Source organism: Falco rusticolus, chromosome 12, assembly GCF_015220075.1.
Source record: "Falco rusticolus isolate bFalRus1 chromosome 12, bFalRus1.pri, whole genome shotgun sequence".
Classification (NCBI taxonomy): Eukaryota; Metazoa; Chordata; class Aves; order Falconiformes; family Falconidae; genus Falco; species Falco rusticolus.
The window spans coordinates 20,912,551-20,932,999 of record NC_051198.1 but is presented as its reverse complement, the minus strand read 5'-3'; the positions used below and the strand labels follow the sequence as shown (position 1 = coordinate 20,932,999).

At 40.7% G+C, this 20,449-nt stretch overlaps 1 protein-coding gene across 5 annotated transcripts in view; it reads left to right on the top strand.

Annotated features, from left to right (window-relative positions):
* The window catches only part of BICRAL (BRD4 interacting chromatin remodeling complex associated protein like), a 45,924-nt gene that overhangs the window by 4,466 nt on the left and 21,009 nt on the right, over positions 1-20,449 (top strand). For 2 of the 5 annotated variants that reach the window (XM_037405855.1, XM_037405861.1), the window contains exon 1: positions 5,279-5,428. The exons of 1 other annotated variant lie outside the window; for it this stretch is intronic. Coding sequence is in view for 1 of the 4 variants with exons in the window: in XM_037405853.1 (XP_037261750.1) it covers positions 19,639-19,657 (19 nt within the window). In the remaining 3 variants the exon portion in view is untranslated. Of the gene's footprint in view, positions 1-5,278; positions 5,429-5,865; positions 6,662-17,421; positions 19,658-20,449 lie in introns of those variants that run through there. 2 more of the 5 variants (XM_037405857.1, XM_037405853.1) reach the window with 2 other exon arrangements.

Sequence of the window (20,449 nt, the reverse complement as noted above, 5' to 3'; positions counted from 1 at the left end):
TTATTTTTCTGAATAATTTAAATATAATTAACTCGAAGTCATTGTATCCAAGTTTACTGATTCTCTGTTAGCTCTCCTGTATTATATTCATTAGTTAACAAACCATATTCTCTTTGCCTTTTACTCATCTTACGAAAAAATCTGTCAGCAATCATTTTGAAGGAGGACTGCCTCTTGTTATTATTAGCATTTGTTCTTTAGTCTAAATCCGAGAGAATAAATTCCATTCAAATTGATACACTTTCTAGCGATAATACTAAGATTTATTTTACAGCAGTCTTTATTCATATCCAGATCTTAACCAGCTGGTTTCTAGTAGGGTCCCAGGAATACCCAAGTAAAACCATTCTTTCTCAAAAGCTGTGACTTGCTGCTTTATTCAAAATGTCTCTTCTGTTCCTCCATTTTGTCTTGTCCAAGTATGGCTTAGTACGTTTGTGTTTCTTTTCTGAACATGAATGCTTTTGGTTGCAGTGGAACGCTTACCATTCCACTGTGTTTCTATTATCCCTGTAACACCTTGTTTCATGTTTCAGGCCTCCATTTTTTGCTTAGGTTCCTTCTATTAGTATTTATTTGATTTTTTTTTTAAAATACTTCACAGAACCCCAGCTGCATTTGGAACGGTCCTTTTGTTAGTTTCGTTGCCTGGCTACTGTTTTTAATTGCTACTTCTTTTAAAAAAAAAAAAACAAAAACTTTTGTCCATCTACTCATTAACATACTCCTGTATTTCTGTATCCTCACTTAGCTGATTTTTTCCCCCCATTCATCTATGCTAACCACATTAACTGTGCATATTATAGAAGCTTCTCCCAATTTCTGCCATATTTTTTTGTTTAATTTTCTTATATACATTTTGGCATTGTTAGTTGTTGAAGATGATTTTTCCAGATACCATAGTAAAGTTCTGTCTCCAGAGGTGTGTTTTTCCAATACATTTCAGTGGCTTAGTATCTTAATATTACTCTAAATTGGAAATGAGAGCTATTAATCTTTCAAACTTAATTCTCCTTTTTAAGGTACTCTAAGCTGAAGAATATGAGAGACTATTTAAACAACCTAGAGCATGATACCGTTTATCTTGGTCTGTTCCAGTAATAATTTTGCATTGTCTTTTGTTTCAATGGGAGGACCAGTCACCACATTTTCTCTGGTTTTACTTGATTGTTCTCCATGGACCAGATCCACATCTCAGAAAACCACAGTTCTCCAAAATCTGTTCTTCGGATTCATCACAGAACAGCCCTGTTGGCCTTCACACCATGTCCACTCATAGAAACCTGTCTGCCTTCTAGTATTGGTGTAAATCTCTTGTTCTGAGGTTCGCTCTTCATTACCTCCTCTTACTACCAACGTCCTAAACAATCACTCCTTAAGGTACATATTGGTTAGATAGTCCTATGTTTGGTATGATGATTGATACTGGAGTGATACAGCTTCCTAAATTACATCATGCAGTTATGACCCTGCTTCTGTAAGTACTGTTTTGTGTAAGTCAGTCATGGTATCAAGCTGAAATTTGTAACTTTTAGGAGATTTTTACAGGTGATTTATCAAAGTATTGGTGGCAACTATTCAAAATTTGCAGTTGATATGGATATTGAACTGAATTTTTAATGTGGTATGTTGCATTTATATTCCAAGTTAAAGACCTTGTCTCCTGTCATGCCACTGTATTTGAGTGCCGTACTTTTCGAGTGTTGTGACCTCTCCATCTTTCTAGTGCTTGTACCTTTTAATGTTGACCTGTTTGTTTCTGTGCCTTCAAGCTTAAGAGTTATTTATTCTTATCTAAATTAGTAATTAAGAAAGCAGTATGTAGTTGGATAAATGGTGTGCCTGGTGATAAGCTGACACAAGAAACATGTTAAGGGATGGAGAGAGAAAGAAGCATGGGAGGGAGAAGTACCATCAATAGAGCTGCAGCACTCTGTCTGAGGGAGCAAGGCTGCAGTGGAGTAAATGGTGTTCTTTTCCATCCAATATACCTCAGAATGCAGCGAGTTGAGGTTACAAAACTACTTTTCACTCAAGAATATTGGGATGTCTGTGGCGTTAATCCCTTTAATGCAAATAGCTTAGTCCCTAAATTCTTTCTTATGAATCTGCTGCTGCTTGATCTTCTTTTGGGGTACTAATTTATAATTAATTGCACAAGAATTAGAATGCTTGCGAGGCAGACCTGGAAAACTGGGCTGAGTAATAATAAAGTTACTTGATCTAGGAGAAACATGGAGACAGAATGAATGGGGAGGGTGTTTTGTACCCCCTTATTTTCATCGTCTCAATATCTAAGCCTAGTTTTCACTTCTCCGCAATCTGACATTTCAGGGCTACGTGTCTTAGCTCACTCCAAATGTCATTTGGTGTCTCTGAACACCTATGAGAGTGGTAGTTGTTAAATAGCATGGTCACAGTTTGACAGCTGATGTCAAAATATAGCCAAGTAGTATGTTGTGTGATGGGTGCGCATGATGTTCCCAGTAGCTATTCTTAAGAATTATTATGCCAACGTCTGTCTTCTCAAGATTTCTGCTATTCCTTTTTGACACTGGTCTTGCCTTGCCTTTCATGCTTATTTCCCCTTACTCCTTCTGAAGCTGCTACAGGAAAATCAATGAGAAAATGAATGAATGTGATTGAGGAAGCTAAGGAGAGACAGCAACCGAATGTGCATTGTATTTAATTTGGAGAATAGGACTGGTTGAGGGGAACAGCTGTCGGCAGGTGACCTTGGGGTAGAATTTTGACATATTAGGGTCTTTTGTGTTAATGCAGTAAGGCAGTGAGAAGAGGGGCAACCTCCTGGGGCAATGACATTCAGTTCAGAAACACCATGTGATCCTCTTAAAAAAGCACGAGTACCTTACGGCAAAAAGCAGTATTTCTTTACAAACATGGTCTGGAAAATTCTGTAATACACCAGAAAGTGATAACACTACAGCTGAAGACTGCCTTCAAACTTCTTACTATTGAAGGTAACATTAAGCGTGTACTTCAATCTGACCTATAAAGTCACATCCAACCCTTGATTATTTAAGTAACCGTTTTTACCTGAGCCAGTTTTGTTTCTTAACAGATACAGTTAATATAGAAACATACACAGATTTACTTTTGCAGCGGGTACAGTGTGTTCTGGTTTGGGTTTGTCCACTCAGTGACAATGTAAAGGGTTTTCATTGTTAAACTCATTGACTTGTTTAGATCTGGAGAAATCCAGTTGCTTCAGGGCGCTTCATTGTATAGATGTTAGCTCTCCTTTCCTTTTTGTTCTGTCCCTGCTTAGCAAGGTTATCTCCAGTGCTGCTGAGAAACATCCTTCAGGGAAAGTAAGCGTAAATTATGGTACATTCATGGACAATTTACATAGGCTTCCTTGTGTTTCTTATGATAAGGCAGACTATTCTAAATCATTTGTCCTCTTTCCTCCTATTCCTTCTTTGTATTGCCTGCTTCCTATTTGTGGTTTCTGTAGGACTGGGAGAATAATAACGTACTGATCAGATGTTCTGCCTCGCAACCTCTGCAGCACAGTTCCTTCCTGTTAACCAAATCAGAAGAACGCTCATGGTGCCCCTCCAGCTCACAAGTTATTACTTGAGCAATGTTCTCTGAAGCCAGTGATGCCATGTAGGCTTCCATGCTTCAGTTCAGGGCAGAGTCTGGCCCCTTGAAGCATTTGCTGAAGTTAGGGACCTTGCATTTGACCTTGTTGGTTTTTCTAATGCTAGTGTCAGGAGTATAGGCTATAATAGCAATTAGGGCCCTGAGCTCTTTGACACATCCATATGGTTGGTTGTTCAGGTCCGTACTGTACTTACAAAAAGTGAAGTTAATATATTGGCTGATGTGCTAGGCAGCACCATGCTTGTGTTCCATATGCCTGGACTGCATAAAGGATCTGTAGGACTCATGCTAAGGCCTGTTTGCCAGGGCCCAGCATTGCCATTTAGGGAGTGATTTGAAACTTCACCTAAATTTTCTGCTGTGGGCATGCATATAAACGGGAATTGTGGGCGAGTCTTGGCTTTGGCGAAGGTTTGGAATCAGGCTTAACCTTTGTTTCCCATATTATAATATGAATCGGTTGATCACTTAAAAAATAACATAACCAGATTCTAATTGAAAACAATGCTGACTTTTTTTTAAAATACAAAAAATCTGGCCAGCTTCTTTGAGAAGGTCCACTCAGTACACTGGCCATAACAGTTTTCATGTAATTGTATTTAAACTCTAAAAACTTTGTGTTTTTTCGAGCTGTGAAGCTAATAAAGAATGCGCTACTAATTCCTTGTCTCTAAGGAATTTTAACAAAGTTATGTTTTCTTAGGAAAAAATAGAAAAGGCTGCTGTGTGCAAGTCCTTGGGAATTACGATTACTGGCAGAAAAAGGGTCTGAAAGAGATTTCTTGTTTTAAAAGCAGTACCATTCATATTTCTACATGCTAAGAATCAAGCTCTGATTTCAATCAAAATGGTTTTGTTTTAAATAAACTAGGCTTCTGTGAATCACCTGAATAAAGATTTTTAAAATTAATTTTGAATGAAGAAAGTGAGTATTGTTAGTTTTGTATAACCAAAAAGCTTTGAACAGAATTATTATATTAATGCTTTTAGCCAAAATGAATTGTAGAAGTGTCAGTGAGCTCTCGGTGCTACATGCTTTGACTTCAAATTAGCGTTTTTAGGTTACCCAAAACTTTGTATAAGCAGCTGAAATTCACGGCATGTGTTTTGACCAACGGTCGTAAGAAAAATAATGCATCTAAAAATACTGCAACCTGTAAGAGGATCTTGTCTTTTTCAAGGTGACCTTTTTCTGGGGAGCCCCCGCCCACCCCAAGTGTGTAAGTGGTTTGCAACTTCAGTGTCAAGACCAGCCAAGCTGTTAAAATGAACGTTCTTCGTGGGAAAAAAACTTTATTTTTTTTTACCTTTCTGTCACCCAAAACACACCCCAACTTTTAACCGAAAGTAAACGGCTCAGGCACTTACAGATATCCTGACCTGCAGCTTTCTCACAAAAAAAAAAAAAAAAAAAAAAAAGGCAGTTAAACTTTTTAAAGGGACTGACTGTAAAAAAGGCGAAGCGGGGATCGCGCCGGAGCTGGGGACTCATCATGCCAGGGCGGCGGTGCGTGTGGCCGGCGCCGGGCTGCGGCACTGTGTCCCGGCGGAGCGCCCGGCCGGGCCCCGGGTGCCGTGCCGCGCCGCGCCGCGCCGTGCCGTGCGGGGCCGTGCCGTGCCGCGCCGCGCCGTGCCGCGCTCTCCTCTCTCGCTCTCTTTCTCTTTCCCCCTCTCTCGCTCGCTCGCTCTCCCCCCTCCCTCCCTCGCTCTCTCGCTCTCCCTCTCTCTCTCTTACACTGCCAGCCCCTGATGTGATGGCGAAGAAACCCCGTTGACAAGGCACTGCTTTTTCATGACGGTGAGTTTCCCTTTGAGTGTATTATAATTTTGTGATAAAAATTTCAAGGAAAAAAAAAACACACAACCTCCTTCCTCCCTTCCTTCGGGGAGGGAAAAGAGAGGGGGGAAATCTATCTCCAGACAGACAGAAAAGAAAGAGGAGCAAATTAACAACCAGGAGTTGCCAAAACCAGGATATTAGGTTTCAGCCCAGAGAGCTATTGGCTCTGGGGCTATGTATATAAATATATATCTAGAGAGAGAGCGAGCGAGCGAGAGGGGAGACGAGGAGGAAGAAGAGGGATATTTTGTGGGTGGCTGTTGTTTGGGCAGATGTGGATTCACATGGAAATGAACTATATTATTTTTTTTTCCGCGAGGCTGGTGGTGGTGGCTGCTGAGGGCACTTAAAAAAAAAAAAAAAAGTTGTTTCTTAAAATAAAGGCGGGGGGTGGTGGTGGTGGTGGTGGTGGGGGTGTAGAAGGGAGAGATAAGGTTTCAGGTCCAGGCTGATAGCTGCAGAGAGGGGAGAGGTTTGGGGTGGGTTTTTTTTTCTTGCTGATGCCATGCAAATTTAGGAGAGGAGGGAAGAAAAATCTCTTTTAATGACTCATTGATTGAGCCGGTTTAAAATTAGTTGTTGTTGTTGTCTTTTTTTTTTTTTTTTTTTTATTTTCCGCCCCCTTGATGGCCATCAAGAGAGGGATGGAAAGAGGAGAGGAGGGAGAGCGAGTGTGTGTGTGTATGTGTGAGTGTGAGAGAGAGAGTGAGAGGGAGAGAGGGGGATAGAGAGAGTGTGTGAGGGAGAAAGAAAAATAATCTTTTCAAATCTCCTCCCTCTTTTTTTTCCCCCCTCGTTTCTTTGCTTTTCTCTAAAGCTCTGTAGTCTGTGAAACACTCTTTCTTCCTCCTCGTCGGGAAAATGGAGACACTTCGTCTCTCTCCTGGCTGTGGAGCTGGGAAGAATTTTTCTTCTCTTTTTTCCTTTTTCACTCCTGGCTTGATTTTTTCCTTCCCCCCGTCCACTCGCCACCACCCTAACCTTGTAATTTCTTTGAGTTTGTGTCTCAGATTTGTGCCTTCTGGGGATTTATTTTTCACTCATTTCCTCGTTTTCGGTGTCGCCACTAGATTTGATTTGATTTGTTTGGTTCTTTATTTGCAATTTCCTCCGAATTGCTCCGTGTCTCCTGCTTTTAACCAAGGAATGGAAACGGTGCTGCTTTTTGTGGGTGTGCGAAATGCTCGGGCGGTAGGTTTGGGCTAATGCGCTTTTTTCTCCTTTTCGGGACTAAGTTTGCCGCTGTGGGAGGTTTTTTTGGGGTTTTTTTTGTCGTGTCCCCCCCCCCCCCCCCCTTTTTTTTTTCCTTTTGGAGAGAATATTCAACTGTAACTCTTCTTTTTAAAACGTAACAATAAACCGTCTCTTTCTGGAGTAACCCGTTTCGCTTTGCTGTGGAGTGGATGTGAATCTGATCCTTTGTGCTGATGGGATTATTTTCTTTAAAAGAAGCAATGTTTTATAAATAGTTTTTACTTGTGGCTTGAAATAGTAGTCGGTTGTGGAGGGGATGCCGTGAAATCCTCACAATTCACATTTATTGGCTTATGGGGGGGGCTTCAGTACTTAAGTTACAATTTGCTTTTGTTAATAATTGCAAAATTCACTTACAGCTTGTGGCAGATAGCAGACGTAGTGATGTTAAAATTAAACGCCGTACAGAGGGCACCTTTAATGTTTATTTAGAACTGTTACTAAAATAATCAGAGGGGGAAGGGAAGCGATGTGGAGGCCTTGGCTCTTGCCCGCTCTCTCGCCCTGGGGCCCGGCAGGCCGGGGCGCAGCAGGAGCCGCGGGAGAGGGAAGGGGTCCCGCGGAGGCCGCCCGGCCGTGCCCCGAGCTCGGCAGCCGGCGTTTGCGGTGCGGCGCTCGGTGCGAGTGGGCGAGAGCGGGGAAGATGGCGCTGTCTGGCTTCCTGCCAGCGTTTGTTGCGCAGTTTCGCTCTGACTCTCCTCCCCCACGGGCGCCATTTTAAGGTCCTTTCTGTTGTCGCCGCGCCGTGTGGGGCGTTGCCGTCGCGCCACGCTCGGGCCATTTCTCTTTCTGTCTCGGAAGCGTTACGCGGGGCTGGAGAGCCTCTCCCCGACATACCCGAAGCTGCTTGCTCCCCTCCCCGCCCCTTCTCTTTCTTTCTTTAAGAAATATCTGTAAGGGGTTTCTTCTGTGTGCGCTATGGGGAACGGGGGTGAAGGATTTGTTGGCGTGTGTGCGGGGAGCAGAGGGCGGATTGCTTTGGGCATGGGCGCTCTCGGGAGCGGCCCCGTCAGCCGCTCGCTCTGAGCTGCTGCCCCCGTCGCCTGGCTGCCCCCATCGCCTGGCTGCTCAGGGCCATCATCCTGTGAGGGGCTGAACTGGCTTGGTTCAGAGAGGCCTGGGCTCCCAGCTTGAGGCCTGTCAACATCACTTCAGAGCTTGTTTTCGTGTTTCTGAAATAACGTGTTTCTTGACATGAGATGCATTCGTGGTGTAGGAAGAAACAGTACGTGAAAGAGTGGCCTCTTCTGTTGAAGAGATGACCCAAAAGTACACCATGTCATTAAAAAAGAACACCCCCACCCCAAAATGTTCTGGTGTAGCACATAAGGTAATCTTCATTGAAGAGCCTTTAACACCTTCAAAAATGCTTGTAAAAAGACAAGGACAAGTAACTTTTTGGTGGGTGGGTAGTTAACTAATTTCGTTTCTGTTACTCTCTTGGTAATTATTTTTGAGCGGGTGGACTAGCATCTTTCCAGGTTTTTACCGGTCCAAATTATTCAAATTTGACAGCTCCACTTTAATACGCTTTTTCAGCTTTTGTTTTGATGCTGGTTTTAGGGAGAGTGTTGAAATGGTCTCCTGTTTTTTGATCAAAACTTCCTTTTGTTTGCTTGTGGTGTTCCTACGTTTCTGTGTAATCTGATCAGTGCTCATGAGGCTTGAGTTGAATACCAACATCTGTATTCAGGGACAGCAAGCATGCAGCCAGACCAAGCCATGCTGCGCACGCTAAGGGCTGTGGAATCCTTGTTTAGTTCTTCATTTTATGTTTTTTGACAGATCAGAGGAGAGCCTCTTGCTCATTCCTGGAGGAAGTGGGAGATGTTTTTAAAATTTGGGATTGCTTTTGAGGCTGTTTAAATTCTTTGCCTGTTGGTGTTGAAGGGTTTTAAATGACATTTTAAACTATGCAGTTTTATTGCTTGGAGTATACTAAAAATATGTCTGTATAGAAACTCTTTTCTAAAGACTTTAATGGGGACAACTTCGTTAATGTTTTAGCTTTTTAAAAAATGCACCTCCTAAAACTTCAGTTCAAAAATCTATGGAGTATGGAGTACAGTATTTGTTCACATTTCAGAAATCTTACTAGTACATGAAATTCAGATTTTCTCGAAGTGATTATTTTGCAATTTAGTCCTGGGATTAAGATAGCAAATTTTTTTTTTACTGTGTAGTGTATTTCTGTACAATAAAACTTTCCTAATGTCTGGCAGATTGTGTGGCTTTTTTCATTAATTTGTGAAGATAATGAAGAAATGACAAAAATGGGATAAAAATGACCAGTTTATATTCTCTCGGGGCATAATACTTGCCAAATTACTACGTGTCTTCTGACCTGGTTGCATTAAAGCAAAATGTATTCTCATCTTGAGTTGACATCTTCGGTGGCTAGTAGTGAAATAGACTACATCTGTTCTTTGTAGATTTATTTCTTTGGCTGTGTCTGAGCTGAAGAGATTCTTCTTTTTGTCATTGTTGCAAGTAGTACTTTGTAGTTTGCATAGCTTGTTTACATCGATGGAGGAGTGCAGCTCACCAAGTCGATACACTAGTCTGGTTGCACTTCCATTGGTGCACCTTGGCTTATTCACTAGTGTGTGGTACTCCTGCATTTTAAGTTTCTTACTTTGTTCATACGTTGAGCACTTGCCCTGTATATTATACCTGTATTCTTGATAGTACTTTCAGTATATGTGTAGCCTTAGGTGAGGTCAGTGCTACATAGCTGTGCCCTTGACAGAGATGGTTCTACTGTAGCTAAATACTTACATTGCCTTATAGATATGCAGTTTTCCTGCCCCCACCAAGTGTCCTTTTCCAGTAGAGTTTATCTATTTAGCTTAATTGTTTAATTAACTGATCATAAACCCCCGAAGTCCTGCTAGTATAAGCTGCATTTCCAGTTTCTTCCAAGGACCCTGTCTGTATCTGTGAAGTTTTGCAACAGAGGTAGGTTGGTAGTCTAGAGCTGGAGCTTTGCAGGTGGGGATGTGTTGGTATGCTACTTGGGTATTCATTGTACTCTAGCTGTATTTTCAGAGTTTTGCTGGTGTACTTCCACATCAGTTCCAGGAAAGTTCTATCTGCATAACTGCCGTTACATGGTATAATGTGGCTGTAATGGTCAATGATCATGCCTTTTTATGCTGCATTAGGCTTGTGATAAGTCTAATGGCTGGCGCTTTTTAGCGTAGATGTAGCAGTGAGGGTGTGAAAGTGTGTCATCCCTGTCTAAGCAATAGATACAGTCCAGGCATAAGAGCCTCTCTGATAACGTAGTTCATTCTGTTCAGAGAGGTGGCATAATTTCTTGTAGTAGTTCTGCTGGAATAAGCTGCATCTGTGCTTGAAAGGTTGTTTTTTGTTTTTTATGGTGACATACCTGGTCCAGCAGAGACATGGGGTTTGTCAACAAAAGCAAGCATGTTTTGCTTTCTTATAGTACAAGAAAAGCAGCAAGATTAATAAACTGTTCTAACAGTCATTGTGACCTGCAGCTGTTCTAGTTTGAAAGCTGGAATAAACAGTATGGGTAAAGCCCTTGTTGTACCATCGTAAATCCATTAACACCAGCCTGAATTGATGTTTTTTTTCCCAAGACTATCATGTAGTTAAATGAAGATACGTATCTTTATTTTCAAATGTTTGTTTGCCCCTGCTTTCATTGTTGAAAAAACACAACTACTGTGTTTGTATTATTCTTGCTTTATTTGAGAATTGCTGAGGTTTTAGACAAAATTAAGATAGCTAGCACAAATAGACTATCAAGTTCTTGTATTGCTTTAATTTACTTTCTTGCACTAGTTTTGAAATTCTCTAGAGCTATATCCAATGTTACTTTGAGTAAGGGAGTGCTTATGAAAAGGAAAAGAAAGCAAATGGGCAAATCGCTGTCAAAACTTAATACAATAGCCTTTCTTTCACTGAAAGTATTAAGAAAGGGTGGTGAAGAGAGGGGAGTCAGGGGAGAAAGTTGTAACTTCATTGCAGGAGACTGATCATTTTTGTAATGGCTGATCTTAGTCTTGTCTCAGGTGGAGCCTGTAGTAGTTTCACTGTGAACTTGATCTGAGTGTAGAATTTCAGGATCTTGTGTTGAAGTTTGAGTTTATTGACATGTGTCAACTACAGAAGGTATTTTGGCCCCACTGAAATACCTGGCAAAATATCCATTGGCTTCAACAAGGACAAGATTGGCGGTGTGGAGGATTTTCAGCCTGGTTTTGGGGGCATTGATATGGACCACACTGCTGAGTTAGTTACACATCTGTCAGTTCATCATACTCTTAATTTCAGTTGATATCTGAAACATAGTAACTGAAAGGAGTATAAATGTCCATTCAGCTTTAATTATTGGCAGTTGTTAGCTGATACTAACTTGTGTGAACCATGCCTGTGGCAAGGTAAACAGTTTTGGGTTTGGTGTTTGTTTTTTTAAACATAGTGTGGACTAGAGTGGCAGTGAAAATGTATTAATTGGGCATGGTTTATTAATTGAGAAATTATCAGTTCATAAGGAAGTTACATTATGGGATTGCATAAGGGTTTTTTTCGAATCTTTGGAAATTATATGCACAGAATGAGAAGTATGATACATGGGTATTCCCTAGTATAAAGTGAAAACATCTGAAGAACTGACTCCGTGTTTCTTGAAGTATCGTGTTGCATAAATAACGTATGCTTAGTAGCCTGTGTTACTGCATACAGTAGTTTCTAGAAATACTTGAAGAGTGTCTAACTTTCTTTGGGCAGTGAACATTTCTTTCTGAAGGAACTGTTGAGATTGACTGCTTCTTTTCCTCTTTTGGTATGAAACCAGGACCTTTCAAAATGTTTTATGACTATTGAGATTCCTGAAGAGCTGTGTATGTGCTGGAGCAGCTTAGAAGACAGAGCCCAAAATAGGCTGTAGCATAGTGATGAGGATGGTGTTTGCTGGGGAAACGGGCTAAGTGTGTTCAACCTGGGGAGTCCCGTTGGGGTAGGTAAGCACCCTGACCTCTGGGCTGCGAGTTACACTGGATTTTCTCTGTGTGGTTTAAAAAAAAAATAAATTTCTGGTTGAAAGTCTTGCCAAATTTTTGGTGTTGCCAAGAGCAGCTCTGGGTGCAGTATGGAAAAATGGTACTGAATAAATTAGAAATTTGATGCTGAACATGTGTGGCTGAGGGAAACCAGATTTTAGACAGCTGCACAGAGGATTTACACATGTACTCGGTGTGCTTGCCTGCAGCTGGATTAACCTTCACTATCATACATACTGTTGAGTATTGAACTGTACATTTCCATATTTTTTTTCTTAATAGAATATCACCATAGTTTTGGGAAGCTTGATAAGTTGCCACATTTGCCAAACTTAAGAATTATTTTTTTTTTTGTAGTATACTAAAAGGAAATTTATGAGTTGGATAAACAACCTATTGTAGGTTGCCTGTACTTTAGTGTATGGTTTTTATTTGTTCTTCTGTATAAGGAGCTGGTACTTCACAATTGCGCAGAGACCCTGCCTGTCCTCTTAGGTGTTTGTCTCCTGCCAGACTTTAGAAACCATGAAGATGCATAATGTTGTGCTTAGTAATTCATGAGGTAGCACTTTGTGTTTCTTTTCTTGTTGCAATTTATCTGACTCCTGAACAGTTCCCATTTTTTGGAGCAGTATTCCTAGAGAGGTGTTGAATCATTCTTTGAATATTTAAAGTTAGAAACAACTTCTTGCACTGTGTTGCATAAATGTTGTGTTTGAAATACTGATGATTAAATTCAGTTCCACAGCTCATTTCAAACATTGTAAGTTCATCTTACTATCATTATTATTATTACTATTATGAGTAGTAAGTACTACTCAAGTTTAGAATGTTGGAATGAAAACACATTTTCATATATATAGAAAGTCCACACTTGCATATTGCACTGTCATACTAGGTTAGAATCCCTAATTCCTTTGTTAGCTCTTCTTGAGAGCACAATTCCTGGTAGATTTTTCAACAGTATAGTAGTTACTTTTTGTTGATTACTGTGGAAGAGAAAATTTTTGAAAGGAATAATGAGATACTTTAGAATATAAGCACAGCATGGTTTACAAGTGAGCAGTTAAATGTACAAAGTCCATTTTTAAAAATAATTTTTCTTCCTTAGTCCTGTTGTCCTGAAATGACAAATTTTTGACAATTATGCCTTCGGTATTTTTGCCCAAGTAAAATTGAGAGTGAGATTTTAGTTTTCAATCAAGTTTGTCGATATTTACCTCTTTTCCATTGAATACTGTGTCATTATTCTGATGCATATTGTTTTTTTACAGTAGTAAGAGGGGAGAAGTGGAAATAGTTTTCAATATTTGCTTTTTTTATTCCATCTATGTAAAAATCAGTTTCTTGAAAATAAAGGGCTTGATGTGGTGAGCGGCTCATAGGATGATTGTAAAACATGTGCGTGGCTAGTTACGAGAACCTGAAATTGTCCAGTTTGAAAGGTAATAGATTGTTCAAAAGTAGCATGGACTTGAAATTTAAGAACAAAATACATGGTAATAATGTTTTGAGTTTATACTCCTTTCTTCCACTCCCGTGTTGCAGAGAATGCAAATTAGGTCTGGTTGTTCCTGTGTACGTTAAGTTTCTTTCAGTGAATCCAAGGCTGGCTGACTGTTAGGAACCTGAGAGAGAACTGGCAGTGTAAGGAGGGCAGTAGTTACAGCACCTTAGCAACCTGAAGTGCATGCTGCTGAAATGATACTTATTGCTGAATATGTGGTAAAACATCCTCCCCCCACCCCCTGCCACAGTTCAGAAGCACACTGAGTTAAAATACTAGCACTGTGAAAATTAGTGGCAGTTGTGGGGGAAATTTGTGTGAGGGAAGGACTTCACTGGGCATTTTGCCTCTGCAGTCGGTGTGGAATCACATAATGCTGCTGTGATCCTTTGATGTAATTTAACAAGGGAGGGATGTTTGCATCTGGTTAATAGTGCTATCTTACATCTCACATATTCAAAAACAATGTAAGGCATAAAAATACCATAAATCTGATGTAGCACACGGTTCGCTACAGTACCTTTTTCTACATTGACTATTAGAGTAATTTTGATCTTTTCAATTTTTGTTGTTCTGATGATTGTTGTTATGGTGACAATGTATTTCTTCAGGTATTCCATAGTGAAGTTACTGTTAATGTTGGGATTGTAGATCTGGAAAATGGTGTAGTGCAGCAGAACAGTACAGATTTGATGGCTTGTATCCGTTATAAAGCCTGATGGAGATGTCGTGAAGAGTTCCTGCTGTCTGGATGTGTACGAAGTCTCGCTGAACTTGTGGGGATTAGTGGGCATATCTCCTAACTCAAACACTAGTTGCTTCAGGTGCTACATATGTTACTGTATGCAAGTTTCATTATCGCCCACTATAAAGCTGTTAACTACAGCAGTCATTTCCTTGCTTTAAAGCATTGATTTCCAAAGGTCAGTGTTCACTCTCAGAAGGCATGGGCCAGCATGCTGCCAGTCAGGAATTGATACTGTGTAGTCGCATGGAAGTGATGAGTCTGTAAGATTTTTACAACAGTTTTGCAGGTAAATTTATTTACTTGTGGTTTACTAAGTTCTGGTGTTGATCATATTACACTTTTGGGGATTACTGCTCTAAATGTTGCTTTTCTAAACTAACTACTGTTTTTGGCTTTTTACAAACTGTGAAAATAATATTTTACTGCTTGGTATCTGAAGTTGTGTGTTAAGGTTGTATGAAATTATAAATGACTTTGAGAAGGGAAATAATTCTTTGAGACAAGCTTGAATATAATTTGAGCAGATTTAAAATTCAGTATTTACAGTGGTTTTGAATACTTAGATTTTTTCAGTTCTAAAAATCAGGTACAGTATATGAGGCATGTATGAATAGTTGGGCTGTTTCTGGACAAATACAGTTTTAATGACTCTTCAGGCTGTAGACCCTGCATGTGTTGCATGCCACCGTGGATTGTGTAGCATGGTGATGAAAAATTGAGTCTGTTAAGGAGCACTGGAGTTAATCTGGCCCTGCCTCCTGCTGTAAGCAGAACTAGCTTCAAAGCTGGGACAGGTTGGTCAGGGCCGTTTGAGTTTTGGAAATTTCCAAAGAGGGTGATTACACCTGCTTGCTTGAGTGTTCTTGTTTGTGAGCTTCTTTTTTCCTTACGTCTGGTTGGATTTCTCTGTGTTGCATGTGTTGGCTGTTGCCTCGTGTCTTGCTGCGCACTGATGAGAAGAGGCTGGCTCTGCTCATCTTAGTATCTGTTTTAGCTAGTGGAAGGCTACAGGTGGCACCTCAGTTAGCCTTCTGTTGTCCAGGCTGAAGTAATGTAGTTCCCTCAGACTTCCTTAGTGTCACTTGCCTGCAGGATTTTATTGGCACTCTGCTGGGTTCTAGCAAGTTTTTCTGTATTTCTTTTAAGAGGGGAGAGGTATGTGTGGCAAAAGTGGACACAGCATTCCAAATGGGAGCTCACAAGTACTGAGTAGAGGGGAATAATTGCTTCTGTCGACCTGCTGCCTGCACTGCAGCTAATGTGAGAGTGGTGGCTGTAATAACTCTACACGTGTGGCTACAGGCTGACAGTTGCTTTAAGCTGGCTGAAGCACTGCTGCCTTCCCCAGTACTTAACTCCCCAGCTTGCCCATTCCTATTCCCTCTCTTGTGCTGCCACTAGCAGTCTCGTGGCAAGCCAGAACCAAATCCAGAAGCTAATTGAAGTTGAAACAGATCAATGTATTTTGTCGATGAATTTTCTGATCCAGGTGGCTGTTAACAGCCTTGAGCAGACTCGGGGAAAGTGGATGAGAGGGGTGCAGGACTGCTCTCTCCTTCGTTTGTTTGCCTTTGCTCTGTAGTAGGTGAGAGTGTTGTTGAAAGTGAGGCAGAGATGTTAAGGCCAAGTACTAACAGTCCCCCAGAGGACTGACCTGCATAGCTGGGATATCCTTGTCAGTTTTATTACTTTAACCTTTTCTTATATTCTGTTTGGTAGGATGTGATAAAGGGCACTCTGGTTATTTCCCAAAAGGGACAGACAGTGCTGCTTCCTCAAGTACATGTGACCCAAGTTGAAGTGTATGCTAGGTTCGCCAGTGCAGCAGCAGGGTTATGAAATAAGGCAGCAGAGGCTTTGCTAATAATAAGTTAGAGGGAGTATCTGTGCTGGGTTGTTACTAATTAGTAAGGATTGCCCTTTGTAAAGTAGTTGAATGTAGCAGCAGGGCTGAGTTTGGCCTACTTAGGATAAACAGCCTTTTTTTGTAGGATTTTTTTTATTTTTTAAGCAAAGACACTGTAGAACAGTGTTGATAGTAACTAGGTATTTCTTAGGCTACATTGTAACAGTGCTCCAGCAAGTTGTGTGACTCTTTCCTATGTGTGTGTTCCCCCAACTGCCTCTGGCCTGGGCTCTTGTCAGGGGACTGGGTGCACTGGGGGGCCCCGATGGCCCAGACAAGCCTCACCCGGAGCCTGCACCCACAGCCCTTGCCTATGGGCTGAAACCCGTGTCAACTGATCCAAATACAGAAGTGAGTCAAACTTTTAAGAGCCTAAACCAGTGGTCTCCAAATGTTCTTAATTGCACACCCCTATCAGTAAAAGTTTTTTGAGCATGAACCCCCAAGGTATGTATATTTGTGTATGTGCTAATGAAGTTCCAGTGTTTTCTGTCTGCACCCCAGTGGATTGTCTTGCATGCCACCCCTCTTTGGAGAACGCTGGTCTAGGCTATTCTAATGCTCTTAATTCCACTCATTGTGTTGAGTTCTGTTTTCAAACTGTCTTGGCTTAATACAGTTTATGCCCATTTCACACGGCAGTCATTGATTTGCCCCCCTATATGTTAACGAACAGCGAGATGGACAGAATTTATAACTTGTGTATAGAAAACCTGAAAAGGTGGTCAGCAAGAAAAGCAGCACCATTTGTGCTGTAGAAAATGTATTAGGAAAATTTCACAGGATAGGCTTGCTTTTTATTAACACACTTTTAAATGATCATCTGTGTCAAGGTCATGTGTTGATAATGTTTCCCTCTTTTCTAAAGAGGCTGAATGACTAGTTGTTTTTGGGTGTGCAAGGACTCTGTCGGATTGTGCACCACCTCTGTTGCTGTCATGAAGTTAACAGGACACGAATCCTCAATGAAAACTGCATCAGTTAAAAAGATGTAAACCTGCAGTGTCCTAGTTTCTGCTGGGATAGAGTTAATTTTCTTCCTAGTAGCTGGTATGGTGATGAATTATGGATGAGAATATGCATGAGAATAATATTGGTAACACACTGATGTTTTAGTTGTTGCTGAGCAGTGCTTACACTAAGTCAAGGACTTTTCAGCTTCTCATACTGACCTGCCAGTGAGGAGGCTGGGGGTGCACAATAAGCTGGTAGGGGACACAGCCACGGCTGACCCAAATTGGCCAGAGGGGTATTCCATACCCTATGATGTAATGCTGAACAATAAAACTGGAGGGGAGTTGGCTGGGGGGGTGGTATCCCACTGCTTGGGGACTGGCTGGGTGTTGTTCAGCAGGTAGTGAGCAGTTGCATTGTGCATCACTTGTTTTGTATATTCTTTTATCAATATTATTATTTTCCTTCTTTTTCTGTCCTCTTGAACAGAACCTCTTAATCTCAGCCCATGAGTTTTACCTTTTTTTCTGATGCTCTTCCCCATCCCACAGCATGGGGGAGGTGAGCGAACAGCTGTGTGGTGTTTAGCTGCCTGCCAGGTTAAACCACAACATGCAGTTACACGGTTATGTAGATCTTGGGTATGTGTGGTGAAATAGGAGCAGAATTTAATCTAAATAGGTAGGTTTGTGTGTTGGCTGTGACCTTGATTTTCTTTCACAGACCACATACCCCTATGTGTGCCATGTAACTTGTGTGTTGGTCCTGTGGTATTTCACAAAAGCGTTGCTATGCAGCATTATGTTAGTGTCATGTTACTTGGGCATCATTTGTGGGGATGTTGAGGTGGTAGCAATCTGTCTGTGTGTTATTTGCAGTTGTCAAGGTGTGAAAGCATGTAGCCCCTTAGGCTGCAAATGCTGATCAGAACAACTGAATGTAGCAAGAGCTCTGTGTATGATAGGTGTGTTCTTGGCTGTGTGACGGTTCATTGTTCAGTTGTATAAAAACTTGGCAATGGTTTTATACAGATTAGCTCTTTGGTAAACCAGCATTAAAAAAAGGTGACATAATATTTCTTTTCCATGTGTATATAAAATTCTACTAGTAATGTCATTGTCAAAGCTTGTTAGAAGGATGCACTTCTGGAGGGGACTGGTTGTGATTCTTTGTGTTTATAAAAATGTAGCTGTTTTCTTTAGGTTTTATTGTCTGTCATAAACTGGCAGAAGTTTATGGTGTATTGGGTAATTTTTCTTGTATCATGTTTGTGAAATGAGGAAAAAGAACAGATTATATTTTCTAATAAGGCCAACTGCATGTTCAGCTAAAGGGCTGAGTGGTGAAGAATATGTAGTACCATTAAGATTTTCTGTCATTGGTGTTCTCATGCAATTTATTTTCCTTCTGATTGTTATATTCAGGTTTTCAAGAATTTAGTGAAATTATCAGATTTGTCTAATACCCACAGGAGTACTGATTGAACAAAGTTCTATGTGGTCATTTTTGATAATATTGAACTCTTATAGTAGTATAATCACAGAGAGTATTTGATTTGGTAAAGCAAATACAATTTATTTTATTTAAATAATGATGTCAGTATTGCTGTAGACACATGGGATGGTGTTTTCACAAGCAGGCATGTAGTGTCAAAACAGAGTTCGTGTTGACTTATGGTAGAGCTGATTTTTACTTCTGGTTAGTTAGCAGTCTTTGAAACCTGGCTCTTGAGAGATGGATATGGTGTTTTTTAGCTGTTAGAGGAAATAGCACCTTCCCCTAAGTAGTACTAACAATACAGTTAAAGCAGAATGCTAATCACCGAATGCTAATTGCTTATTAATTTGTTCTTACTAATGAACATTTACATATAAATTCCATGATGTCATAAAATGTCATTTTACTTGCATAGCATTAAATTGCAAGATCAGTGCTCAGGCTGGTGGCTGTATGCAAGAGTGAGCAGGTGTATTACTGAATTACAGGAGAAATTACTAAGATGCATAATCACCTCATGAGTGCTGATTTTGTTGACTTTTGAAGTAGTTCTTGGTAGCTGTGCTTTATTTTCCAGTTGTCTCAGAAAGGTGATGCTGAGGGATCCTTATAGTGATGCATGTTCCGGTTCTGCTTCACCCTTACTAAGCTAAAGCACAGGAAATTGAGGAAAAAATCTGAATGAGGCTATGCAGTATGGAGGGCAGACTGCCATCTGCTAGTCTAAAGTATAAACAGTTTCGGAATTAGTGAGGTATAGAAAAAATCCAGGAAAGAATCACAGGATTGCTGAGGTACGAAGGTAGGTCTGAAGATCACCTCATTCAGTGTCCAGCTTACAGCAGGCTCTGCCAGAGCAGACTGCTCAGGGCTGTGGTCCAGCAGGGTTCTGGTTATCTCCAAGGATGGAGACTCCATAACCTTGCTGGAAAACCTGTGCTGGTATTTAACTACCATTTTAACTACTATTTTTTTTTTGTTTGTTTGTTTTTTAATTTCTTATGCTTAAATAGATTGTTGTTGTTTTGATTTGTGCCCCTTGCCTCTTGTTCATTCAGTGGGTATCAGTGAGAAGGATTTGGTTCAGTCTTCTTTACACCTTTCCGCCAGGTATTTATACACATGGGTAAGATAACCCCGTAGCCTTCTGTTCCACAGGCGGAACGGTCCTGGTGCTCTCAGTTTCTTGTGTAACAGATGCTCCAGTCCCTTCCATTGTCTTAAACATTATGAAGATCTGTATGAGGGAGAGCCTGAAGAACAATTCACATGGATCTGATCAAGGAGAGTAAGTTTCTGTTTGGTGAGAAGTAAGAGAGAGAGCAAAATCTGTATTAATAGATTTGGTTAGTATGATAGCAGATTTTTAAGAGAAGTTGAGAAAAAAACAGGCATGGAATGCACAGTGATCAATTTGATGTGATTAGAAGATGTGTGAAGGTGAGACTGGATAACTGATTGGAAGCCAGGGTACCGAGAGGTTTAGGAAATGCTGGCATCCGTTGATGACTGAACTGGTGGATTATATAGGACCTTTACAGAGGGAATAAGGGAGGATAAAGTCCTGAGAGTTACTGATAGGGAAAAGGGAGAAGGTACAATCTTAGATGACATTCTGAGAGTTATGGTGAACAGACCCAGAATATGCAAACAGAAACTTTGAAGGAACAGCAATCAGGCGAAAAAGTGATGAAATGTTTGGTACGGGCAGCACCCAACTGAGTAGGCAGTGTGTAAGGCTTGGTGGTTGTGATACTGTGAGGCTGAAAGTGTTCTGTACTCAATGAATGGATGCTTACATTGTGTGATTAAGGTAAATTAATTCCTCACTTGCTGTTAAAAGGGTTGTCAGTGGTCTGTACTATTAATCACAGGTTTGTTTAAATACACTTCTGAGTATTGTTGAGGAAAAAAAGGAAGTAGCCATATTGTCACTAGCAATAGCTAAGGAAGTTCTGCTAGAAAATAGTGTTCTTTTGAATGTTTTGGCTTTGTCATGTCTTGGCTGTGGTTTTAGCCTATAATAGCACTGTCATGATATTGACCTAGATTTGTTTACCTTTTTGGCTGGTCGGTATTA